The sequence below is a fragment of the Halichoerus grypus genome, chromosome 5 (genome assembly GCF_964656455.1).
Source record: "Halichoerus grypus chromosome 5, mHalGry1.hap1.1, whole genome shotgun sequence".
NCBI classification, from domain to species: Eukaryota; Metazoa; Chordata; class Mammalia; order Carnivora; family Phocidae; genus Halichoerus; species Halichoerus grypus.
In genome coordinates, this window is record NC_135716.1 from 151,721,381 (window position 1) to 151,748,789 (window position 27,409).

At 46.9% G+C, this 27,409-nt stretch overlaps 1 protein-coding gene and 1 pseudogene across 1 annotated transcript; one reads left to right on the plus strand and one right to left on the minus strand.

Moving 5' to 3' along the window:
• Nucleotides 1-8: 8 nt before the first annotated feature.
• Nucleotides 9-27,296, minus strand: RAD54L (RAD54 like). Its single transcript, XM_078073207.1, has 18 exons — nt 26,621-27,296; nt 26,429-26,515; nt 25,080-25,199; nt 16,985-17,045; nt 16,145-16,280; nt 15,633-15,702; nt 15,249-15,537; nt 14,901-15,025; nt 9,819-9,969; nt 6,483-6,609; nt 5,356-5,430; nt 5,071-5,201; nt 4,407-4,517; nt 4,132-4,255; nt 3,698-3,776; nt 3,203-3,382; nt 314-477; nt 9-219 (listed from the first exon to the last, which is right to left on the minus strand). Exons 1-18 carry the CDS (start codon nt 26,621-26,623, stop codon nt 9-11), a joined length of 2,244 nt encoding a protein of 747 aa, XP_077929333.1. The 5' UTR covers nt 26,624-27,296.
• LOC144381932 (large ribosomal subunit protein eL38 pseudogene) lies at nt 6,563-9,825 on the plus strand (annotated as a pseudogene).
• Nucleotides 27,297-27,409: the final 113 nt, after the last annotated feature.

The window sequence follows — 27,409 nt, forward strand, 5'->3', positions numbered from 1 at the left end:
CTGGTTTATCAGTGGAGGCCCCGCTGCTCCTCATGGGAATGCTGGTGGAAGACGAATGTGATGGCAGTGGAGGCAGCATCCCAGGCAGCCTGGAGTACCTCATCCTTGAGCCCCCGCTTATCAGTGTTATGGTTCCACTGAGCCAGGTCGGAGGTACAGTCAGAACCATCAGGGGGTGGCCGGACCTGGTGGTGGTTGACACAGCGGCGGCAGCGCAACCTGGGGCAGAGGACAGAGCTGTGGTGACTACAGTGCCCATCGCCGTGTGTGCAGGGAATTCAGAGGTAACAGCCAGGAAGGGCACTCCACTCACCTGTCATGTGTGTCACTAAGGCTAGCCTCATCCAGGGTAAACAGCTCCTTCAGCTCGCCCAGAGAGAAGTGCCGCTCCACATCCTGCTCCTCATCCACCACACAGCTGCTCAGTGCCTTCTTGTGGCTCTGGCGCTGAAAGATCTTCTCCTCAATGGTTCCTGCCTGGGGTGGGGAGACCAAGGGATGCATGGCTAAGTCATCCCCAAACACAGGGGGGCAGGAAAACCTAGGGCTTGAAACTATAGCTACCCAAGAGAAGGGGAAATAAAACTACAAGTCCTATAGCCGCACGTCTGCTCAGCTGAGTCCATTTTCCCAGTCTGTCTCTTGGGAACATGACTTGTACATGTCTGCTCACCCAGGATATTTTCTGTACAAATGGAGGGTTTCATGGCCTGGCTACATTCCTTCAGAGTGAGCTGAGGTTTGCAGCAGCTTCACCAGAGCTCCACACCAAGCCCAGGTCTCTCTCACTCAATAAATATCATTAGGGTATCCTAGGCCAGGCCCTGTACACGAGGATACAAAGAAGAATCAAATATGATCCCTATTCTTGAGCTCATAGTCTAGTGGGAGAGACATAAACTAATTGGTACAATAATAAAAACCTGTATATGATACCCAAGGGCCCACAAGAGGGATGGTAGAGGGGAGTGTTGGAAAGCTTGAAAGATTATCCTTGAGTTGAATCTTAAAAAATGAATAGATGGTTTACAAAGAAAGAGAGAAGGGAAAGCTCCTAGGTGCCACATAGGAACAAAGGAATAAGCCTGGCCTACTAGAGGACTGAGAACCTAAGCCTGTCTAAAGGATGGTGGGAATGTAGTAAAAGCTGGGATTGAGAAAGTCAGCAGAGGTCATACTGAAGAAATATGGATGCCAGGCTGAAAGAGCTTGGCCTTGTCCTGTAAGTGATGAAAAGCAAAATCAGAATTTTTGTCAAGTTCATTCTGGAAGCAGTATGTGAAAACAGGTTAAGACCAAAGGTAAAGAATCAGGAAGCTGCTGCAATATCCAAGTGAGAGAGGACTGTGACCTTAGCGTGGGACAGAGAGGAAGGTTAAAGAAATTTCCAGAAGGTAAAAATCAATAGTAATTTGTTGTTAGGAGACAGAGAATGGTCCAGTAGGATGATACCCAGGTTTGGGTTGGTTGGATAATGGAACCATTAAATGACAGAATTCAGAAAGCAAATGAATTTAGTCACCATGCATCCAAAGTGTTCATAGACATGCAAGTGGAAATGTACAATAGGTGATGGAAATATGGGTCTAGAACTCATAAGAGTTCTAGGCTAAAAATTTAGAGATCTGTCAATATAATGAGTGTACGTAATCACAGAAGTAGGAAAACCAGATTACAATTTTAAATATTAGTGGTCAACAGTGTCAGATACAGAGGAAAAATCAAGAGTTTCTTGTTTTGGCAATTAGGAAGCCAACAGTACATTCAAAAGCAGGTTCAGGGGCATATAAAGGGTCTGATGAGTGAGTGGAAGATGAGGAAGTGAAGTTAATTGGTAGGCTTTGGAAAAATGTGACTATGAATGAATGGAAAGTAACACAAAGTAGTAGCTACAATTGGACAGAGGCTTAAGAAACCGTTTTAAGGTGAGAGCTACTTGAGCATGTTTATAGACCCAGGGAAATAAAGGAGAACTTAATTGACTAAGAAAGGAAAGGACAGGAAAGAATCTAGGGCAAAGCTAGAATGATGAGCCTCAAAAAAGAAGGAAATGATCTTCCTCGGAGATGGGAAGGGAAGAGCCAGGTGCAGAGATTTACGAAAGAGAGGCTAGAGAATTCAAGCCTGGTAGCCTACGTTTTCTCTGTGAAGTACAAGACAAGGTCTCTGCAAAAAGAATGAGAGTCAGGGTTAGGTAAGAAACTTGAGGGAAGTGGTGAAGGCTTGAAGTGGCTGTTGAAAGAAACGAGATACGGCCCAGCCCAAAATGGAATATGTGAATTTGTGCTAGTGCTGATCTATACCTGCAAATTTTATCAGGTGCAGAAGCTGAAAACAGTTGTAATGATCCAAGTGGAGAAGGTTTTACAGAAAGAGTGGCTGAGAGGATGCATGGTAAGAATCAGGACAAAAAGAAAGAGAAGTCAAGCCAGACTGGGGGGAGGTGGGGTACTAGGGACATTAGTTTGAAGCAGATGTAGGCGGTATGAGAAAGCTGGAAGAACAGGAAGTGAGAAGAGAATGATAGCTATTAAAGTTTGGAACTATGTGTAGTTTTGGCACTATTAAAGTTCTGGAGTGTGGCCTTGGGAGTAATTAAATGAGGGGGAGTTGAAGAGCTCACTTAGAGAGGTCAAGGAAACATGAAGGCCAGAGTGCTAGGGAACTGCATGGTCCTTGACATCCAGATGATCTGGGGAAAAAAACGAAGATGGGGCTGGTATCCGAAGTCACCAATGAATTAGGAAAATAGCATAGGATAGAGGACTGTAACAAGGAAGAAAAGACAGTAGTCAAGTCAGATAACATGAGCTTTAAAAGAGAACTGTAGGGTGGATGGTCTGAATGATGACTGAGAACGTGGAGAATGCCAGTACCTCTTCTTAGCCCCATGGACCCGTGGAGGCAAGTGACACGGCAGAGATCAGGGATGAGGGAAAGCAGGTGTCCTGTCAAAGGAAGGCGACCACAGTAGAGTTTGCTAACCCCTGAACAGGTATCCAGGTGGCACAGTAAGGTTTTGAAGGAATTGGGTGGAGAGAGGAAGAAAGTACAGAAGAATAAAGGGCTCTGGCTAAGCCCATAGCCTGGCCACTGCCAGAGGCAGAGGAGACAAAGAGAGGTACTGAGAAACAACCCAAGATGGTCCTGAAGGTCTTGTTCCATGACCCACCCCTACTATGACCACTGTCACCCTCCTTACAGACAGCAGGCGATAGATATAGCAGGTCTTCTTTTGACCGTCACGCCAGATCCGGGCCATGGCCTGTTCATCATTGGCCGGGTTCCAGTCAGGGTCAAACATGACCAGTCGGTTAGCCCCGATGAGATTGAGGCCACAGCCTCCAGCTTTGCTGCTTAGCATGAAGACGAAGTCAGGGCTCTGGAAAGAGGAAGCAGGAGAAAAAGAATCTCTTGCAGCCTGAACTGGAATCTTACTCAGCCCAGCAGACTACTCTCTCACACATCTGTACTCTCATGCTGTAAGGACCAGCAATACCACCAATTTGTCTGCCTACCAATTTCCCAGCCCAGCCATCACCAACCAGCCTAACCCCACCACGCCCACCAGAAAAGGGGAAAAAAACAAAACAAAACAATCGAAGAAACCCTAAAGCAGAGCACCCTTATAGCTTCTCTGTCACCCCTGGATTCTGTTACTGCACTGGTAGTGTGGGAATAGGGGCTGTACATTTACCAACGGATTGTTAAAGCGCTCCACAACCTTGGCTCGCTTCTTAATGGACATTGTGCCATCCAAGCGGACATACAAGTACCTGAAGGGGAATCCAAAGATCAGAACCCAAGAAGGAAGCAGAGCCCCGCTCCCGAAGGAACTGAACTAACCATGCTTGAGGCTATTCATGTACAACCTGAGACCCTAAACTCCCAAAGGGATAGGCAGGGAGCTCGAGGCCAGGACTCCGTCCTCTGGGAGTACCTGAAGGACCAGGGGCTCTTCGGCTTAGAGACGGAGCTGGGACCGTGGCAGCAGTAAGAGAACAGTTATTTTCTGGGAAGACCCTACTATACCCACACCTTGGCCCCTATCCACCGGTCAGAACAGCTACTCTTCCTAGTGGGACGGTCGAGGAGACACTGCTTTGGCAAACTGATTAGGCTCTTCCCTACCTTCGGGCCCGGCAGAGCTTCTCAAAGAGGTCCAACGTCTGAGTGTAATTGGACACCAGCACTACTTTGTCACTGCTGCGGCTTCGGGTCACTGCCAGGATGTAATCAAGGACCAGCATCTTACCTAGAGAAATCAGCAACCATTAGCCCCCAGCAGGCCATCCCAATGCCCCTGGACTCTTACTCCTGATATCATGCCTTGAGATAAGGATACATCTAGCACACAGAGACAGTCTCCCACTCCTCCTCTCAGAGGAGCCCAAAGACTGGCTTACCTGACAGCTGGGGCTCTACAGCCTTGGAGCTATAACCAGGGGGGAATATTTCCAAAGCACCTTCAAAGCCATTCTCCTCTTCCACACACTTGTCATAGATTAAAGCTGGATCTGGGGGGGGGGGGCGGAGGGGGGAGAACGACACAAACCCACAAACAAAATGCAAAATGCCAGCTACAATGCTTTTGGATGTTTCCACTTCAGTGTTCATTGGAACCCCCTCTAGAAGCCTACCCAGCAGACCTTCCTCAGCACCAGACTTGCTTGACCCCAAATCCCAGTATGCAGTCAGTTCCATCTGGGACCATCTTGCTCACTAGTGTGTTCTCCCAGCAAAAAGGTAACTATATCAGAGAGGGCAAGTTTGTTATTTTTCCTCCTGTCCAACATTTTATATGCACACGTGTGCGTACACATACTCACACACACACAGTCCCATATACCCCAAGCATCAAGCATGGGCTGGGCAGGGGATAAGCTAAACCTTCTAAAACAAAGTGTCTGGTTTACAGAGTACACAATGTAGGGTTCATACCTCAGGAAGGGCTAGAATCACATGTGGCCTTCATGAGGACTCTAGACAAGTTTGGAAGGTGTCTGGACCATACAGGAGCCTACCCTTGCTCACTCTTTCAGAGGAACCCAGGACATGGACCCAACTCACGATTACAAAGCTTCTTTAGTAAGGTGATGGAAGAAAGGGAAGACACACTCATCTTGCCCTCACGCAACTCTTCGGCTGGCTTGGCCTGTCTCAGAAACCTCTTGTATAATTCAGTTTGAAGGGGTGTCAGCCTGAAAAAAGGGCAGCTGGGTCAGTGGGAAAGGCTGGACCACACTTCTGTCCTGAAGACACCGTGAGAGCCCAGCCATGCCTCAAGGGCTGAGTTGTTTTTTTTTTTTTTTTTTTAAACACACTCACTCTATACCCCTCAGTTGAGTTCAGTACCTACAACAAACCACCTGCTCAATCTTCACAGGCAGATATTTAGACAGGATATCAGATGTCCTCCGTATCAGACACCTGGGGAGACAGGATAAGAAGGCAAAAGGTTGGTAAAAATGCTATGCTAACTACTGGAATAAAAGCTACCACCCAAAGAATCCAAAAGACTATTTCTCTTCTGTAGTATCATATGTCAGAGACCCATCAGCCCTATGGCAAAGATATCTTTATGAGGGTCTCAGTCAGGGGAACAAAGACCCTTTCAAACAATCTAGTTTACACTGACAACGCTTTGTCTTCCTCCTGAAAAGTTTAGCTGGTCTTCAAGAGAAGGCCAAGACCTCCCATTGAACCTGGCGCTCAGACAAGGAAAGCAAGCTACAAACCACTAAGTCCTTAGGGGAGTTTCTGCTTGCACTTGCCCAAATACCACATGGCCCAAGGTTCAATGAAATTAAGCCCTTACCTCCTGGCAGACCAGGAAGGACAGGGATCAGGCACCTAAGGAGTAGCTCCTAAGAACTAGGAGTAGCACCTAAGAACATAGTGACTGTCCCTCCTACCATCTAAAATCGGAGAGGGGGCAGGACTCCAGGATATAAATCATCAAGTATATTACCTACAACAGAGGAGTCCCGAAAGTACTTCTCCCCTGGATTATGTGGACCCTATGGAAAAGCCCTCTTAGTCTGGGAGCCACACCCATCCTTCAGATCTATTTCTACCTGTCAAAGAAGGCTATGGGGCCTGAGAAGGGAAGCCTGGTGCTTTAGCTCTGAGATCAACTGACAGGAAGCTTCTGAAGTACTAACAATGCTCCAAGGGATATTTTGCTCAGGGAGTCAGGCAACATCAGAGAAGAGTTTCCTCAACAGGATGCTAAGCAGCCCCAAACCAGACTACAGGGCCCAGACCAGGAAGAAAGCAGGGACTTGGCCTGCAAGACACCTCCATTTATTCAGTGGCTCTGGTCAGGGCACAGATCCCACTCCCTAGAATCCCAGCCCTTATAGGCCACGGCCCCAAAGGACTGCCTTGGATGGCTTAGGAGGCAATTCTGATGACCTAACTTGGGGGGAAATCCTGAAGAAAGGAGCTGCTGCCGAACCCAGCCCCCACCCTGCCATTACCTATTCACAATGCTGGTGAGCTCCCGCAGCCGCTCCTCTCCTAGCTGTCTGTCCGCCTCACCAGCAGCTGCATCCCGGCCCTTCAAGATTGGCAACTCAAAATGCTTCTTGAACTCATGGGCAGTTCCTAAGACAAGAGAGAAGGGAAAATTAAAGCACTAAAGAATGTAAAAAAAAAAAAAAGAAACCAAAGGGGAAGTCTCACTCTTTCCTGTCCTCGCTTCTAGTCGCTTGCTGTGCCAGCCACACGCTCCCCAGGGGGCCCTGGTAGCCATGCTAAGCAAAATTGAAGAAATCAAGGACTTTCTGCTTATGGCCAGGCACAAGGATGCTAAATCTGTCAAGATCAAGAAACATAAGAATAATGTGAAGTTTAGAGTTTGATGCACCAGATACCTTTATACCTTGGTCATCCCAGACAAGGAGAAGACAGAGAAACTAAAGCAATCCCAGCTCCCAGGTTTGGCAGTGAAGGAGCTGAAATGAACCTGGCACACTGATTTGAACTGTATTAACATTTTTTTAATTAAAAAAAAAAAAGAATGTAAAAAAGGAATGATTAGCCCACTGCCAACAGTGGCAGACTACTTTGTTACAAACCACCTTCCTGCCAAGAACAAAGCTAGACAAATCACAGGCAATCTCTGAACGGATCAGAGAGCTACCAAAGCAAGTGGGGACTTGACAGGCCATACAGATTAAAACTCAAATATATAACTAATTACATTAAATATAAGTGGACCAATAATCCAATTAAAAAGACAATACAATTGTCAGACTGGATTTTTTTTAAAGCCCATCTATATGCTGCTTATAAGAGATGAAGTAGCATGTATCAGTGCAATGAAGTACCGATACCTGCTACAATATGGACAAAATATTATACTAAGAAGCCAAACACAAAGGTCAGATATTGTATGATTCCATTTATATGAAATGTCCAGAATAGGCAAGTCCTTAGAGACAGAAAGCAGATTGGTGATTGTCAGAGTTTAAGGGTAAGGAGAAATAGGGAGCTACTACTTAATGGGTATAGGGTTTTCTTTTGGCCAGGAATAAAAAAAGTCAGATATCTCACAAATGAGGATCTCAAATGGCCAATAAACATATTAAAAGGTGTTCAACTTTATTCAACATTAGGTAAATGCTAAAACACCCACCAAAATGACTAAAATTTTAAAAAATTTCTCTTAAGATAAATATTGGTGATGATATAAGAGCAGAGGTCAGCAAACTACAGCCACGGGCCAGGCACCTGCTTCTGTAAATAAAGTTTTATTAGAACACAACCATGCCCACTCATTTACATTCAATGGCTGCTTTCATGCTACAATAGCAGAGCTGAGTACTTATAACAGAGACAGTATGGCCTGCAAGTCTAAAATACTATCTAGCCCCTTAAGAAAAAATTTGCTGACCTCTGATGTAGAGACACTAGAATTCTCATATACTACTGGCACAATCGCTATCTACTAGAGCTGAACACATGCATAACATATGACCCAGCGATTCTACTTGTAGGACTCAGGGCTCCACCTCAGGACCCTGGGATCATGACCTGAGCAGAAGGCAGATGCTTAACGGACTGAGCCACTCAGGTGCCCGCATGGATTTCATTTTTCTTTTTCTTTTTTTTTTTTTTTTACACAAGAGAAATGCACACTATGCTCAGGCAAAGACATACAAGAATGTTCACAGCATCATTACTCAAAAGAATAAAAAACTGGAAACTCGGGGTGCCTGGGTGGCTCAGTCGTTAAGTGTCTGCCTTCAGTTCAGGTCATGATCCCAGGACCCTGGGATTGAGCCCTGCATCGGGCTCCCTGCTCGGGGGGAAGCTGCTTCTCCCTCTCCCACTCCCCCTGCTTGAGTGTTCCCTCTCTCGCTGTGTCTCTCTCTGTCAAATAAAAAAATAAAATCTTTAAAAAACAAAACAAAAAAACCTGGAAACTCAACTGTCCATCAACAGAACAGATAAATAAATTCTGGTATATTCATAAAAATGGAATAGTATTGGGGCACGTGGGTGGCTCAGTTGGGTTAAGCATCCAACTCTTGATTTTGGCTCGGGTGGTGATCTCAGGGTTATGGGATGGAGCCCCGTATCAGGCTTTTGCTGAGCGTGGAGCCTAAGATTTTTTCAACCCCTCTCCCTCTGCCCTTCTGCTCCCCTCTCTATCTCTCTTAAAAAAAAAAAAAAGGAATAGTATACGAAGAAGGAAACAAACTACCACCACGAGCAACAACATGGATGACTCTCATAAACATAATGTTAAAAAAAAAAGAAACCAGATGTCGAGGAATATATACTGTATTATTCCATTTACATAAAGTCAAAAATAGGCAAAAACCAAACTCAAGTGTCAGAAGAGTGTTTACCTCCCGGGGAAAAGGAGAGAACAGTGATTAGAAGGGGGTGCTGCTAGGGGCGCCTGGGTGGTTCAGTTGGTTGGGCACCTGACTCCTGATTTTGGCTCAGGTCACAATCTCAGGGTCGTGGGATTGAGCCCCACATTGGGCTCCACACTCAGCACGGAGTCTGCTTGGGATTCTCTCTCTCCCTCTCCCTCTGCCCCTCCCCACTCGTGCTCTAAATTAAAAAAATCTAAAAGAAAAAAAAAAAAAAAGAAGGGTTGCTGCAGAGATGGTGGCAGTAATTGATCTGATAGTCGTTACACAAATGTGTTCACTTTATGAAATCTTGCTGCTTAGCTGGTTCTCGCCTAAAGTTATCTTCCTGAGCACTGGCAAGTTGGGGTGGCACTAACAAACCCTCCCACAGATATTTATGTACAAGACCTACCCACCTGTGGTTGCCAGAGGCTGGGGGGAATGGGACAGGGGGATTTATTGTCTAATGGGTAGAGGTTCAGATCTGCAAGATAGAAAAAGTTCTGGAGATGGATGGTGGTGATGGTTGCACAACAATGTAAGCATATTTAATGACAGTGAATTGTACACTAAAAGTAGTTAAGAAACAAAAATTGCCCAAGACAGTCTGCTCCAAGGCCAAAGCTCTTGAGGCAGCTAGGATGTGATGAGCAAAAATGCCTAGGGGTAGTGTTTCCATCCCCAGCCCATAGTGACAGTACATTGTGCATAGTCCTACCACCTCTGCGGTGGAAAAATGGCTGCCATGGGCCTTGCTGAGTTGTTCAGTAGAAACAATGTCTCCCAATGGCTAAGCTACTCCCTGACAAAAGAAGTCTTCCTACAAGAGTGCCTAGTGACCTACATATAACTAGCATTCTCCCCTTTCTCTCTTCAGCTAGAGTTACACTCCCAAGGCCAAAGCAAGCCTCCTCTCCAATGTAGCAGACAAGGCTGGTTTCTTACCCAGAATGCCTGAATTAACAAAATGTACCAAGCTGAAATACTCAAGGAGATCATTCTGGATGGGGGTCCCGGAGATAAGCACCCGCCGGCTGGTGTTCAAGCTGTCCAGTGCCTGGTAAGTCTGATTCTCAGAGTTCTTAAGTCTGTGTCCCTGCAAGGAAATTAATTCTCACTTAGGCCTGGGCATGATCTGGCATCCCTAATGATAGCAAAGTCCTGTGTAGACAGGGAAAGAGGAATCATAAACATTACAAGTCCTGGGCCTTGGGAACTGAGCAGGATACAGTAAGAGTGAGAATTTACCTGCCTCCTTAGGGAGAAAAGTCAGGCTCAAGAGACAGACCTTCAGTTTCCAGACCATCAGTGCTACATTCATAAAGCAAGGATTCCCTCGACTCCGTTACCTCCCCTCGTCTTCCCTGCCCCAACCTCCAGAGCCTTAGCAGGCTGCCTATCTTCTTCAGAGACATTCAGCCATGTTCTATTCTAGACCCCTGTTTTCAGGGAATCCTCCCCTCCCCATCAGCCCAACCAACCCAGAACCTACTGAGCCAAAGGCCTTCTGGATTGGTCTATAGGCCATGTCTAGGCTGTCAGAGCTAAAGGGACTTAGGCCAGGCTCCTCCTTCCCTCACCCTGCAGAATCCACAGCTCATATACCTGAAAAGCCTCTCTCTGCCTCCCTTTGCATCTGTACCCCAATCTCTATTCTCCATCACTCACGCCTCATACACACCACTGTTACTTCTCTCTTTTTTAAGGCGTTTTCAAGAAAGTTGTAAAGAACCCTATTATCTTTCCTCTTTCCCCAAGAACCACATGGGCAAGATCAGGCCTGTGCCTCTTCTATCCGAAGTCCCCCATTTCAGCCCGTACCGGGCAAGGCATTCGAAACGCAACCACCCGTGAAAGAATGAACAAACAAGTCAGCATGCGCCCCCTCTGGTTAGCCTTGTACGATGCAATTAAACACAGACCCTCCAATGACCCTCCTGTCTCTAGAATCAAGTCCAAGCTCATTAGTTTAGCACTTCTCAATAAGGCCCTAGGTAACTTCTCTGACAACTCTCAACAGCTTGTCTTAGTCCAAGAAGCTGTAACTCCTCCCCACTCCTAATGCTGGATTTCCTTAGGTCTCTTTGCCCATGCCATTCCTCTGCCCAGAATTCTCTCCCACAGGCAAATTCCTCAAATGTCACCTCCTATGCAAAGCCTTCCTCAAGGACCCCAGGCTGTTGGTCTCTCCCACTTCCACGCTCCTATGGCACCCTGTAACATAATAGCTGTTTACTGAATCCCTATAGTCTCTTCTATAATCCAGATAACAATCAGATAAGTGGGAATTGTAATACCTATTTTAGAGAAAATGAAGTTCAGAAAGGTGAACAGTTATCCCAAATCACACCGGTAGAAAGCAGAACTAGGATTTGAACTCAGGTCTTTGTGATTCCAAAGTCTGGGCAGTGCACTACCCTGCCGCTCATCTACTGCTATATATACTAGAGTACTAATCATACTCTACTTAATCTCCTCAGCTAGACAAGAACTTCTTAAGGCAGAGACCATGTCAGACTTGCCTTTATATAAGTTGGTGCATAGGACAGAGCCGCACACAGAGAACTGCTCAGTAAATGTTTGTTGAATGAAATGAATTAATAACCATGGTTGCTATTAAAGAAGAATTAGACCTAGAATTTTAAACTTTAAAAACGACTGGATGTTGTATACCTAAAATACAATGTTATATGTCAATTACATCTCAATTTAAAAATATTTTTTAAGACATCCAAAACAAAAAAATAAAAAACAACTAGAGGCTCCAAGCTCTAGCCCTGAAACAGAGAAGGCTGAGACTCTGGAGCCTAAGAGGGAAATGAAACTTGTGAGGAAATTACCCGAAAGACCCTAGGGAAATAGGTGTCAACAACTGGGTCCCTCTCAACTGAAGCTCCCTGAGGGCAGGCATCATGGGACCCCCAGGACCTGACACACAACAGGCACTTAATAAATAACCCAATAAATGAACTAACACAATATCCCTGTGGGTCTCTGGAAGGGAAAGCCAATCCCAACTCCCTATGGGAATACCCAGGCTCCAGACCCACCTCCTCCCACCATCACCCAGAGATTTTTTTTTTTTTTAAGATTTCATTTATTTGACAGAGAGAGACACAGTGAGAGAGAGAACACAAGCAGGGGGAGTGGGAGAGGGAGAAGCAGGCTTCCCGCTGAGCAGGGAGTCCGATGTGGGGCTCGATCCCAGGACCCTGGGATCATGACCTGAACCGAAGGCAGACGCTTAACGAAAGAGACGCCCAGGAGCCTCCACCCAGAGATTTAAAACCCAAACTCTGGGGTGCCTGGCTGGTTCAGTCAGAAGAGTGTGCTACTCTTGATCTCAGGGTCGTGAGTTCAAGCCCCATGCTGGGTGTAGAGATTGCTTAAAAATAAAATCTTTCTTTTCTTTTTCTTTCTTTTTTTTTTAAAGTAGGCTCCATACCTAGTGCAAAGCCCAAGGCAGGGCCTAAACTCACGACCCTGAGATCAAGACCTGAGCTGAGATGAAGAGTCAGATACTCAACTGACTGAGCCACCTAGGCGCCCTAAAAATAAAATCTTTAAAAAAAATAAGCCAAACTCTGGCAACTCAGCAAATCAAACGTTTGGCCAGATGAAAAGTTGTCAGAGCTCTTATTAATAAGCTGCTGCTTAATTTCTGTTCTGGCAGGGTTCTCCACTTATCCTTTTTAAAAACAAAAAATGATACCACGATTAAATACCACTTTTCTCTCTGAAACATGAGCCCTACGAGTAGCATTCTTGTTTTTGATGCATTTCCCCAGCATGTTTCTTCTGATTTGCCATGTGTTCTAGATCTTATAAAAGAACATATACGGGTCTGGATAAGGCACACATTCTTCTACCCATGCCTAAGCCACGCTTCTTACACCAAGTTTTGTATTATACCTGAGGCAGTAAGGGATAAGAGCCAGCTCTTAAAATCTCAGGCCTGGATTCAAGTCCCAGTTCACTAGGTCCTGGCAGGGGGCAACTGGGCAAGTCATCACACTTCTAACCTCCAAAACTGAGATGATGACAACAATGTCAATCCCTCACCTATTCATATACTTTACAAAATACTTCCATACATCTTCTCTCTTGATCTGGACCATGTCCCTTTCAGGTAGACCCTGTGCCACCCGCTCACTGTATGGAAGTGAGTCTCCGAGCAGTCTCATCTGCACAGGCTGCTTACAAGTGGCAGAGCCAAGGCTGAGCCCAAGTCTTCTGACTTGCCCTAACTCGGATTACTGTAAGGACCAAAGATTTTGTACACAGAGTTATTATGCAGCACTTCTGTGTGCCAGAGAGAAGCATCAGCTAGGAGAAAGCATCGCGGATGCTGGGAGCATGAAAGCCTGGGGTAGCATCTTCCCTTTCCAGGGTCTGAACAGGACAAACTGACAAACTCCTCCTAGAGTAGGCTGTCTTTCAGGACTGGCTTCCTTGTGTCTCTGACAATTGACAAATTGCTGACAAAAAAGGGCAGATGAGTAAAAAGGAGGGCCAGGATGCTGCAGTGTGGCAAGAAGCAGCCTACTCCCCTCTGCCCTGCAGAGTCAGGTCGCAAAACAGGACAGAATGAGAAAGAAAAGAAACACTACAGAGCAGAAGAAAATCTAGATGGGCCAGGGCCCTGAGCTTTATAGGATTATCACACATATAACCCACCTCAACCTGCTAAACCCTTTACTTTTACCAGAAAGAACAGCCCATCGAGCTGTCACAGGTTGGTACACATGCCGGACAATGATGGACTCTTTATTAAGGACAAAAGCCCAATTGGGAAAGAGATCCTAACTAGCAAGCATGGCATCCCAAAAGTAAGCCTTTCTTCCCTGTAACCTCCCCAAAAGTCCCTCAGATACTGAGCTAACCTGTAGTTCCCAGAGCATAGTCAGGCTTGCCAATCAGTTGACAAACGGGGCCAAGTCTTTCAGCCATCTCTCCACTAAAGCCCCAGGGGTGTGCAAAGTGGCCTTCACTCTTCCCAAGAGGTGCAAACAATGGTAGCAGCCTCAGCGTAGCCAAGCACCCTGAAAACCTGGAAAATTCTTTATACCGGGTAGTTCCCAGCCACCCTCATGCCTTTCTAGGTAGTAGCATCTCTACCACCATTCATGCATAGTGGTGGAAAAGGCTAGGAAGTAACTATTAGCACATTTCCCTTTGTCCCAGAGAGTCAACACAGACTACTCTAAGGTGTATGGACTGTCCACACTGGGCTTTCCTACCTGTGTTTCCGTTCACATGCATCCCCCCAGCCTACAACAAAAAAAACCAGTCTTATGACAACTACCAGGCTTATGACATACCAGGCACTATGATAAGAGCTTTCCCTCATTCTCCTCATTTAATCCTCACAATTATCCCATGAAACAAATGATTACCCCACTTCACTGACTCAGAAACAGAGGCTCAGGTGGTTAAGTGACTTGTCCAAGATCATTTCACTGGTACGTAGAAGAGCCAGAATTTGAATAAAAGTCTGACTCCAGAACCTAGTCCCCTAAACACTGTACTGTGTCTCTCCACCCATCCAAATCCCTCTCATCCTTCAAAGTCTTTCCTTGGTCTAAGAATACTGTCTAGAGGCACAAAACCAAACCTCACCCTCCTTGGAGTTCCAAGCACTGCTTAATCCCTATTGGCAGGTTGGTGTCAAAGGCTCTCCCTCTCACTTGCATCCTCTAAGGCAACAAGTTCTGTCCTTAATATTCCCCAAAGACTGGGGCGCCTGGGTGGCTCAGTCAGTTGAGTGTCTGCCTTTGGCTCAGGTCATGATCTCGGGGTCCTGAGATCGAGGCCGTGTCAGGTTCCCTGTTGAGTGGGGAGTCTGCTTCTCTCCCCCCCATCATCCCACTCATGCACTCTCTCGCGCTCTCTCAAATGAATAAATAAAATCTAAAAAAAAAAAAAAAAATCCCCAGTGACTGACACAGGGCTTGGATGGCAGTTCTTAGTGAGGAGATTTCAACACTTTCCTCTACCAGGACTCTCAGACTGCTGAAAGTCAAGTACCTCGTCACATATGACCAGTCCAACACTCCCTTTCTGGAGGACTCCAACATGAAGGCGGAATGTCTCATAGGAAATGATGAGGATGGGAGAAGGCACCCGGGCTCCACGCTGGTTCATGAATCCTTCTACAACAGAAAACACGTGAAGGGAACAAATCTTACAATATCTTAAAGAAAAAAGTTTGATAGTTCTTTAATTTAGCCTGGAAATCACTATTTCCACTATTTTGCATGGGAATTCTCTTCTACCCCCTCATTGCCCTCAGCCTGCTGGCCATCAGGGAGCATACACACAAGAAAGGAGCAAGTTATATGGAAGAGCACAGCCAACTCTGGTAAGGCTCCATACCCAGCTTTTGGTCTATCTCGTCCTTAGAGCCTCCGTCAATGGCCAGAGGTTGGATCCTCCCTCCAAGCCATTTCCCAACTTCATTGTACCAGTTCTTCACTAGGCTGGAGGGTGACACCACCACTGCCTTGTCAATTTCTGGTTTGCACTCTGGACTCTGGCGCAAAAGCGTCCACATCAACGTGATGCACTGCAGCGTCTTGCCCAGGCCCATCTCATCAGCCATGATGCAGCCGTGGCTGCCAGGGATGCGCCGGCTGGTGACACACTCCCACAGGAACTTCACTCCCTGGGGAGTAACAGGCCACTTTGGTACCCACACTGCTGCTGCCCCAGGGATGGCAGTCTCCCAGCCCATACCTCTTTCCCCCCAACCCCCTTTACCTCTCTCTGATGAGGCCGCAAGACCTTACTGAGGATAGGATCAACAACCACATGGACAGGGAGTTTTTCCCTGAGGAAACACAGCAAAGAAAACATGGAGCTCAGATAAGTGCAAGGGTACACCCTCAGGAAATCGTGTCCTGCTGATCCAGAGGCCGCAGAGGCAGCTGCCTGAGAGGGCCTTCGTGGACTGCTAATCAAACCACAGCAACTTTTGCTCCAAGAGTTAGAAAGTGAGGAGAGGGTTCCTGATGTCATCAATCCCTCTTACTCCCCTGAGCAAGCTTGGCAGGAAGGGTGAGGAACCTCCAACACCTGGACATGCCCACAAGCTTCCCCACGCACTCTCCTTCCCCACCTACCCATTCTCTGGATGGTGATGCAGTCGTCATGACAGCACTCTGAAAACATGCCAGTCCCAAGGAAAAATCACACCACAATGCCCTCTGCCCTTCCAGGTATGTGCACTTAACAGAAGACCAGACCTGCTCAAGAAATACCAATGTACATACTTGTCAAGCTTCAGCTGGTCATGGGCGCTCAGCAGGGGAGGCTCGTACAAAACCAAGGCACCTTCTTCCAAGGGGTCATGGAGGGCCCGGCGGACCCCAGCCCTCTTGAGGCCCAAGGCCCGAGAGCCCAGAGGACCTAGAAACCAACAATCTGTCACCTGAGCCTCTATATTGAAGAGATCAGCAGGACCAGCTCAAATGCCTATCCTTCACATAACTTTTCCTAAGCTTGCATATGACCTTCTCTCTCCCAGAACCTCCCAAAACCCAGCTGCGCACCTCTATCTGACCATTATCCCAGTCTGCCTCAGATCAGAGTTCTTCCCATTTTACTTCTCCCATTTAACTATAAACTTCTGGAGGGCTGGGTCTTATTCATCTCAAGTCAAGCCTAGGAAGGTCTAGAACCCAAAGGGGCCCTTCAAGACGGAGAGCTCTTGAGAGTTGGCCTCCTCCCTCCCCAGCCCCAGTTTTAGCACAACGCTATGTCCTACATAGAACCCAGGTTTCATTCAATCTGAGTGAATTTAGTAGCATCTTGTTTCTGAGGTTGACTATCTGAGGCCTTCAGCCACCCAGGCCCACCAAGAGCTTCCCAAGCACTGGCATACCCCCACCCCCCAAGAAGATGAGGGGCAGTTAGTCATGGCAGGCCTTGCTGAAGCTATCAAACACAGCCTACATGCAGGCCTCTAGAGTGTTGCCCCACACACCATCACCACTAGCCCGGCATCTTCAATTCCAAGGTAAGCATGTATTTACAAAAGCAGAGGTTTTAAATTATTCAAATACATTCACACATGATTGATTCAAAAAATAGGAAAGTCTCCATTTTTTTACCTTGATAATTTGGAATGGGGATTTTAAAAGGCTTTGACAAAATGCTTCGAATAAAGGATTCCTAAAAAGAAAAAGAAGAAACAGGGATTCAGGACTGATTAAAGATGTTATGGGATAATATTTCTACAAATGCAGTCTAAAATGCCTATTTAGGGGCACCTGGGTGGCTTAGTCAGTTGATCACCTGACTCATATTCAGTCGGGTCATGATCTGAGGGTCGTGGATTGAGCCCCACATCAGGTTCAGTGTTCAGTGGAGAATCTGCTTGAGATTCTCTCCCTCCCTCTCCCTCTGCCCCTCCCCAACTCGCACACGCTTTCTTGCTCTCTAAAATAAATAAATCTTTTTTTTAAAGATTTTATTTATTTATTTGAGAGAAAGTGAGTGAGCTCAGCAGGGGGAGTGGCAGAGGGAGAGGGAGAAGCAGGTTCCCCACTAAGCAGGGAGCCCGATGCGAGGCTCGATCCCAGGACCCTGAGATCATGACCCGAGCCGAAGGCAGAAGCTTAACCGAATGAGCCACCCAGGCGCCCCTAAAATAAATAAATCTTTTTAAAAAAATTTAAAATAACAACATGCCTATTTAAAGATAATACATTCAGGGGCACCAGGAGGCCTGCTTCTCCCTCTCCCACTCCCCCTGCTGTGTTCCCTCTCTCGCTCTGTCAATTAAATAAATTTTAAAAACCTTTAAAAAAATAAAAAAATAAAGATAATACATTCAGAGCATTATATTTTGATTACATCTCACTCAGATGCATCCAGAACATAAGGAGAAGTGCTCCATATTAGGTTATTAGGTTTTATACAACAGCTTTCATCTTTGAGGCTTTACAAAGATTCTATAAATAGCCAGGGACAGCAGAGTGCCACTGGCAAGTGCCCAGCCTCAGCTGTCAGCCACAAGGCTTAAACCCATTCATTCATGAAAGGCCATGCCAGCAAGAACAACTATTCCCTAGGGGACAGCACCTTTTAAGAAGAAAGCACCACAAACTTACCCAACCTCAGTACTAACAGAAAACTCCAATATTTGGATTCAAACACTCTCCTCCAGGACTACATCTTCCCAAACGTACCTCACATTTCTTTTGTCATATCAATTCTGCCTACTACATCTAATTTCCCACATTGGCCTCCTTGGGAACTCACCAGACCTTCAAAAAGTAGTGGTAGTAGCAGTAATATGAACAGTAGTATTAGTAAATAATATTAACAACAACAGCAAAAATGACAACAGTAATGGTGACTAACAGTGTATAGCAGATGCGGTGCTAAGCATTCAAGATGCCCGCGCTCAGACTGCCATTGAATCCTCACTACCAGCACTAGGACGTCCACGTACTATCACTGGTATCTCCATTCTACAGATAGGCATACTGAGACGGAGTGGTTAAGTCACTTTCCCAAGTCACAGGGCCATGACAGGTGCAGGACTTTCCTCATTCCAAGACCCTGACTTGTAACCAGTGCGCGGTATGGCCTCCTAATCCAACTGTTTGACTACAGCCATATGAATCAGTCCAGAGTCAGCAGCTTCTTGCCACGGGAAGGCGTGAGAGGGAACAACATGAGAAAGAGGACATGAGAGGGCAAACAAATCACAAAAAAAAAGCAGGGGGGACAAGGGTGATAAGAAGCAAACATACATAGGTCCTAGAGAAGGGTGGCCTTGGTGCCTCCACGTCAGAGCCTACAGGAAGCCTCTGTGTCAGCACCTCAGCCTGGAACCAGCACTGGGTGATGGGGCTGGGGCAGAAGAGCATGCAGGGGAGTCCACAGCGCCAGCCCCTGAGCTAACTCTGACAAGCCCATCAAAGTTCCGGTCTTCTGGTCTACATATCCCTGAGCTCTCTAGGGAATTATGACGGCCTGTGAACCTCAACAAAACAAGAGCTGAAACCCAAGAAAGCAAGGAGAAAACAAGAACAGAAACCCTAAAGGTAGTTTTAATGGGAATACATTAGTGGAAAAAGAAATAATGAAAAATATTCCCCTCAAGCAAAAAGGTAGTTTAATAGGGAAAAAAGCAAACCTGTCTTGCCCTGAAATTTTTACTTTTATTCTGACCCATTTCTATAAAGCTTATAAATTTCTAGAAACTCAGTGTACTTTAAATAGGAAAAATATAATGAATATATTTGACAATCTCCTGGAAGATAGAAAAAGAATGTGGAGAACTGAACTTCATCACACTAAGTAACATGATGGGGGGGTTCGGAGAAAGGCCCAAATTATTTGCATATTTCTTTGCAGCTGAATAAAATCTTGTACTATTTTTAATTACCATGATTATTATAATTAAGAATAGCAATGATAATGAGAAACTCGTATATGAACAACGCTAACACAAAGCCACCCTTAAGTCAAAAGAGTAGAAAAGGATGGGGTGCCTGGGTGGCTGCTGGTTGAGCATCTGACTCTTGATTTCAGCTCAGGTCGTGATCTCAGGGTCTTGGGGTCAAGCCCCCAGCATCATATCGGGCTCCACACTCAGCAGGAAGTCTGCTTCTCTCCCTCTCCCTCTCCCCCAGCTCTCCAATGGATGCTCTCCCTCTCATAATAAATAAATAAATAAATAAATAAGAGGGAAAGGAAGGAGATAGATTCTAATTTCTTTTTTTTTTTTTAAGATTATTTATTTATTTGAGAGAGAGAGAATGAGAGAGAGTACATGAGAGGGGGGAGGGTCAGAGGGAGAAGCAGACTCCCTGCCGAACAGGGAGCCCGATGCGGGACTCGATCCAGGGACTCCAGGATCATGACCTGAGCCAAAGGCAGTCGCTTAACCAACTGAGCCACCCAGGCGCCCTCTTTTTTTTTTTTTTATTTACGACAGAGAGAGACACAGCAAGAGAGGGAACACAAGCAAGGGGAGAAGGAGAGGGAGAAGCAGGCTTCCCGCTGAGCAGGGAGCCCAATGCGGGGCTCGATCCCAGGACCCTGGGATCATGACCTGAGCCGAAGGCAGACGCTTAACGACTGAGCCACCCAGGCGCCCCCTTTCTTTTTTTTTTTTTAAGATTTTATTTATATATTTGACAGAGAGAGAGACAGCGAGAGCAGGAACACAAGCAGGGGGAGAGGGAGAAGCAGGCCTCCCGCCGAGCAGGGAGCCCGATGCGGGGCTCAACCCAGGACCCCGGGATCATGACCTGAGCCGAAGGCAGATGCCTAACGACTGAGCCACCAGGCGCCCCTCTAATTTCCTTTCTAATTTGGCTTCAATTCTAAACCTGAAATATTAAAGTTTTTTTTAAAGTAATCTCTATACCCAACATGGGGCTTGAACCTATAACCCTGAGATCAAGATTCTTAGGCTCCACTGACTGAGCCAGCCAGGTGCCCCCAAAAAACTGAAATATTATTTTCAAAATTGGCAATACAGAAGGCTAGATTTGAGGCTCTGAGTAGCCAAGAATTTATGCTCCAGATTTAAAATGCAAGACTTTGAACTGCAAGCTTGTGCAACTAGTGTGGAAGAATGTGAGCATCCCCGGCCAAAAACATGAGGGCACAGCCTACAAGACTTGCAATGACCAGCCTCCGGGAACCTGGTCTGATAAGACCGGCAGAGGCAGGGGAGAGAGCATGCTCTCACTTTATTTAGTTACTGCAAATTCATACCATCCCTTCCTTCTGATAGAAGAGGGAGAGCAGGGGCACCTGGGTGGCTCAGTCGTTAAGCGTCTGCCTTAGGCTCAGGTCATGATCCTGGGGTCCTGGGAACGAGCCCTGCGTTGGGCTCCCTGCTCTGCGGGAAGCCTGCTTCTCCTTCTCCCACTCCTCCTGCTTGTGTTCCCTCTCTTGCTGTGTCTCTCTCTGTCAAATAAATAAAATCTTAAAAAAAAAAAGTTAAAAAATAAAAAAAAAAGAAGAGGGAGAGCATCCCTCCTTCCCACCAAGGTCATAGCTTCCCTCTTCCAGAGATTCACTCTATCAGTTCTGCCTGATCTCTCCTATATCTCAACCTCTCCCTCTCTACTAGCTCTCTCTCACCAGCATTTAAAACATGCTTAACTCTCTCCTATTTTAAAAACAAAAATTCCTTTGGGGAGCCTGGGTGGCTCAGTTAGTTAAGCGTCTGACTCCTGATTTCAGTTCAGATCATGATCTCAGGGTCCTGGGATCAAGCTCCAGGGGGATGGGGGGGGGGTGGGATGGGTGGGCCTATGCTCAGCGAGGACTCTGCTTGAGATTCTCTCTCCCTCTCCGCCCCCACCCCATGAACACTTGCTCTCTAAAATAAATGTTAAAAAACAAAAATTCCTTTGACCTCTTATCTCCACCCCTTCAAACTTCTAGAAAGAGTATCTGTCTCCCCTTTCTAATCTTCCACTTCTCCCAACTTCTGCCCCTTCCACTCCTCTGGAATGACTCTGGCCAAGATCACCAATGGCCTACATAACCCTAATTCCAGTGGACATGTTTCTATCCTTATCTGGCTAGACAAAGCCGGCCACTCTTGCTTCCCAAATATTCTCTGCCTTTGACTACCATGACACCACTCTCCTACTATTCCGCCTCTTTAGGACCTCATGCTCAGTCCCTGAGGAGTTCTTCCTTCTCTGCTTAACTCCCTTAAAGGTAAGTGTTCCTCGGGGCTCAGGGTTGCACCTCAGCTCCCCTGACTGCACTCACTGACACTCCAATACACTTTGGAGGGGTCAAATATCATCTCTATGCTAAGGACCCCAAATCTATTTCCAGTCCCTACTTCCCTCCTAAGCTCCACACTTACCCATATTTGCAACCATCCCCAAACCTAGATATCCTATCCTACAGAACTTCAAACTCATCACATTTAAGGCTAAGTGCTCTCATCTCCAAGGCTGCACTATATGACTTTTGTGGGCCTGAAGCACTTTTGCCTTTAGGGTCCCCTCTATCTAGAACACTGCCCATTCTCTTCACCTGGCTGACTCCTCCTATCCTTGAGGACTCGACCTAATCAGCACATCCCTCAGATTCAGGTCCTTCACCAACCTCCAGACTGTCAGACCCCCTGTTGTATAATCCCACTGCACTTGCACTTATGTCATATACTTACATAAGACAACTTGAATGAATCCTAAATGAAAAGAGTCCCACAGAACTACACACCTTTTTTTTTTTAAGATTTATTTGAGAGAGAGCAAGAGCATGTGTGCAGGGGGAGGGGCAGAGGGAGAGAGTGAATCTCAAGGAGACTCTTCGCTGAGCCCAGAGACCGATCGCACCACCCTGAGATCATGACCTGAGCCAAAACCAAGAGTCAGACACTTAACCGACTGAGTCACCCAGGTGCCCCATACACACCATTTTTTTTTTTTTTAAAGATTTTATTTATTTATTTGACAGAGAGAGGCACAGCGAGAGAGGGAACACAAGCAGGGGGAGTGGGAGAGGGAGAAGCAGGCTTCCTGCTGAGCAGGGAGCCCGATGCGGGGCTCTCGATCCCAGGACCCTGAGATCATGACCTGAGCCGAAGGCAGACACTTAACGACTGAGCCACCCAGGCGCCCCATACACACCATTTTTTAATACGGCTTAGTAAACAATTAAACAATGTATTACTTAATCAATTATATATAGTTCAACTATCACAAAAGCAAGGGATGATGAAGATAATTCAGGTCAGTGGTTACCTGTCAGGATGGGAAAAGGGATTATGACTTTGGTGATGTTCTAGTGCAGAATGGTGGGTTCACGGGTGTTTATTCTGTGTTTTCTATTTCACATGTTATATACATATTCCTTTGTATTTATCAAGTATTATGTAAAAATGTTTTAAAATGTTTGCTGAGGGGCGCCTGGGTGGCTCAGTGGGTTTAGTGTCTACCTTTGGCTCAGGTCATAATCCCGGGGTCCTGGGATTGAGCCCCATATCAGGATCCCTGCTCGTCGGGGAGCCTGCTTCTCCCTCTGCCTTTGCCTGCCGCTCCCCCCACCTATGTGTGCACAAGCGCGCACTCTCTCTGTTAAATAAAATCTTAAATAAAATTACATTAAAAAAATAAAAAATATTTGCTGAATGCACAAATAACTAATATCCATTACATATTCCTATCACTTTATTCCCATTTTTCCTTCAAAATGTCCCTGTAAAGTAAAAACAGACTCCTGCATCTCCCCCCCACCCACTTGACACCAGATGTGTGGCGCTTCCACAAACAAGCAATTATTCAGCACCGCCTGCCTGTCCTACAATTTAACTCAATCCTGACACTATCTACCTGGAGAGAGTATCAGATCCCACAGGTTAGGTCTCCGTCCCCCAGGACTGCCTCTCCCCACCACCCCAATCCCAAATCCAGGTTGCTCCCTGTGCTTCGGACCAATAGGCTATAAATCGGAGGGTCCAACACCCTCCTGGGATTCAATTACTTTTCTAGAGCAGCTCGCAGAACTCAGGAAAAGTTTACTTACTAGATTTACCATTTATCACAAAGGCTACTAAAGGATATGCAGAGCCAGATGAAGAGATACATACAGCGAGGTCTGGAAGAGTCCTGAGCACAGGAGTTTGGGATATGCCACTTCCCGGCACGTGGATAAATTCTTGTTCAACTCAAAAGCTCTCCAAACCCTGACCTTTTGGGGTTTTATGGAGGCTTCATTACATAGGCATGATTGATTAAACACTAGCCACTGGTAGGTTGGTGCCCCTGGCAACCAGCCACCAAGGTTAGTTGCTTTACAAATGAATCTTATTAACATAAACTCAGGTGTGGTTAAAACGTTTTTAATGAATAGTAAAAGACACCTTTACTGCTTTATCACTTAAATTCCAAAGGTGCGGCACCTGGGGGCCGGGACCTGGGGGGCGGTCTGCCTTCGGCTCAGGTCATGATCCAGATTTAAAAAAGAACTGCAAGTTTGTGCAACCAGTATGGGAGAATGTGAGCATCCCTGGCCTAAAACATGAGGACACAGCCTACAAGACTTGCAATGACCAGCCTCCGGGAATCTGGTCTGATAAGACTGGCAGAGGCAGGGGAGAGAGCACGCTCTCACTTTATTTAGTTACTGCAAATTAAACCATCCCTTTCTTCTGATAGAAGAGGGAGAGCATCCCCCCTCCCCACCAAGGTCAAAGCTTCCCTCTTCCAGAGATTCACTCTTATCAGTAAAATCTTAAGGGCGCCTGGGTGGCTCAGTCGGCTAAGAGTCTGCCTTCAGCTCATGCATCCGGCTCCCTGCTCAGCAGGGAGTCTGCTTCTCCCTCTGACCTTCCCCCCCAGCTCAGTACGCACGTGCTCTCCCACAGGTAAATAAATAAAATTAAAAAAAAAGAAGGGGAGCCTGGGTGGCTCAGTCATTAAGCGTCTGCCTTCGGCTCAGGTCATGATCCCAGGGTCCTGGGATCGAGCCCCGCATTGGGCTCCCTGCTCCGCGGGAAGCCTGCTTCTCCCTCTCCCACTCCCCCTGCTTGTGTTCCCTCTCTCACTGTGTCTCTCTCTGTCAAATAAATAAAATCTTAAAAAAAAAAAAGAAAAGAAAGAAATTCCAAAAGTTTTTGGAGCTCAGTGCCAGAGCTCAATACCAATGTCCTCAGAAAGTTTGGTGGAAAAAGCTTTGCTGAAGCTAAGCAGATCTGACTACTCTGTAATTTTGGGCAAACTACTTAACCCCTCGGAGACTCAGCTTCCACATCTTAACAAATGAGTTACATGAGATAATGCACAGAACCTGCCGTAGTAAAGATTATGTTGAATTTTACTAGCGGAAACACGTGGAAGCTGTAGGACTCTGATACCTCTTAAAGCCATATGCTAAGTGAGAGACTGAGCTGGCATGAGGATCCTGGTTCCAACACCCTGCCATGGCCTTTCCTTTTCTATACCCTCATGTCCTCAGGAATCTGAGCCACCTGAGATCTGGAGCCCAGATAACCATAAACAACAGGGACTCCAAGTCAGGCACACATCTTGAAGGAAAGAGGCCAGGCCCCTGAGGCTGTAGGTAGACCCAAAGCCTCCACCAAAGTCTGTCTGCTGGCTCCTCTGTAGAGCACTGAGGAAGTCTTCAGGGGTAGAAGCCTCCCTAGACAAAACAAGAAAGGTGCCTCCATAGGGCACACGCATTCACCAACAGGTTGCAGTTCTGACTTACATGTTGACTACTATCCAGACAGGGTGGCCGATTGGTTAGTTGAATCAAAGTTTTCCGAAAGGGAGACAGGAAACACTCCTGGCTCTGAGTCCCACTGCTGGATTTCCGTTTCTTGGGAGTCTAGAAGAGTATTGGGGAAGGTAAGTCAAGTCTGGAAGACCACAGAGCTCACCACAATGGCAACTCACATTTAAAACGCTTATTAAATGCCGGGCACTGTGCTAAACTCTTCACATATATTATCATGTATCATCATCACAGCAAGCCTATGATAAATGTTTATTATTATACTCACTTAGCAGGTGAGAAAACTGGAAGTTAATGACGTTACAGAACTTGTCTAATCGGAAGATGGGCACTGGATGAGGTGAATAAAGTGAGCCAGTCAGCCCACACCATGGCAGTGAGGTCGCTAGCACTGAAAGGGTTTTCAGGAGCAAACAGCACCGTTTATGACCCAGCAGCACCAAGTGCTGCCCCAAGTTCAAGTCTGAGACCCATGTAAGTAGCAAGAGGCAGCCTTATCCCTCACAGGCAGAGGAGCCCCCTGCACACCAGCAGTGGTGCAACTTCAGGGCAAGACCCCACGGAACCTTTGAAGGTTTTTGAAGCTTCAATGATCCTACAAGAAACACCTGAAACAAACACCAGCCCCTTCACCCCTCACATACAGGCCCTGCCCAAAACTGCCTTCTTGACCTTCCTTAGCTAATCCCTTTCTCCAAAGTTCCAGTGGCCAAGCCCTTACTTCGTGAACTGCTCTTTCTCTCTGAAGTATATGCTGTATTATCCTATTGATTTTTGTATACATAGGTCCTACCCGGTCAGCCCCAGAAAGCCTCAACAGCGGAAACAGAGCACAGGACCAATCCAAAGTCAAACATACTGCACTTGAGTATTAGCAGGGACTAGATGGGCACCACTACTCTAATCTAGGCCCAAGTGAGCTCAGAACCCTAAGGCAGGCCCTATATACTCTACTGTTTTGTGATATTGGGTAGGGAATAAAGAGCAAAAGAGCAGGCAACTAGTTGCTATTGGGGAGCCATTTTATTTTTCCCAAGGGAGCCAAAAGGCCCAACCCAATCTGCTCTTTTGCTTTGGAATATCCCTCTCTACCAGAAAAATTGAGGCTATATTAATTTCTAGTAAGCACCTTGAGGACCAAGATTTTTTTTATCTTGTTCAATGCCTGACACTTGGTAAGCACTAAGTAAAAGTTTACTGAAAGAGTTTCTGGAGGTGACCAGGTTCATCCATGTAACCCCAGAAACCAAGTCCAGGACTCCTTTCTGCCCAAACAGCCCTGCATCCTACCTGTCCCATCCCCTGGAGGGCAGGGTACTCACCACTGTCCCAGGCTGCCAGTCTTCATCATCACCAGATCTGCCTTCCGGTTTTCTCTTGGCCAGCTGGCTAGGAGCTAAGCTCTTCCTCTGTAAGGGGAATATGGAAACTGAGCACTTCCAGAGATCCCGCAGCCTAAACCCATTAGACGGAGACACAAGGCTACCCACCGTCTCCCTTAGGGCCATACTTACCATCCTGGGCTCAGAAGCATAAAACGTCAAGTACCCATCAGCCAAAGATCAAAGGCAGCCAGCAGCTGAGAGTGCAGAACCACGGCCGGCCGGTTAAAGCGAGCTGCTGTATTACTGAAAGCATGGGCTAATTAAAGAGGGAGCATGGATGGAGGGAATCCAGCTAGGGGCTGGAGTTTGGGCCCAAACTGTGAGAGTGTCGGTCGTCAATTAATCTAGGCGGAAGAGCAGGCCAAAGAGGATGTATCCAAGCAAAGGTGGGTAAAGGTCTGGGATGGGGGAGGGGGCGGGGGAGAGGAAGATGGAGTACCAGACTGGCAGAGAGAAGTCGGGCAGATGGTCCCAGGTGGACGTGATGGCGGGGGTAGTTGCAGGAGATAAAAAGAAATCACAGGCCAGGGGACAGGGGCCGGGGTGAAAATCCGAGGCGGAGGGAGGGCGAGGCGCCGAGTCCGAAGGGGTTTTTCCCAGGTCTGGAGCCCGGAAGCCAGGCCCGGACTGGGGGAGGTCGAGCAGGGGTCCAGGCAGGACAAGTAAAAGACCCGGGCTTGGGAAGGGAATACCAGGAAGAGCTGGAAAGAACAGCAAAAGTGAATCCAGACCGTAGCACTCCCGCTTCAACCTTCCTCTTCCCAAAGCGCGCGTTAACAGCCGCCAGGAGTCCCCGGACCCGCCAGGCCCAGTGAATCGAACCTCCCGCGGTGCTGCCACCGCACCACCTATTGGCTGCGTTCGATGCGTTCGGCGCTCGCGACCCCAGGAAGGGGGCGGGCCTTGTGCTGCAGTCAC

Excerpts from the sequence above, each read along its gene's own strand:
- RAD54L (XM_078073207.1), bottom strand. Across the intron at positions 17,046-25,079 it reads GTCTGGATAGTAGTCAACAT|GAATCCTTTATTCGAAGCAT; the intron begins GTAAGTCAGAAC and ends TTTTCTTTTTAG. Across the intron at positions 5,202-5,355 it reads GAGCAGGTGGTTTGTTGTAG|GCTGACACCCCTTCAAACTG; the intron begins GTACTGAACTCA and ends CCCTTTTTTCAG.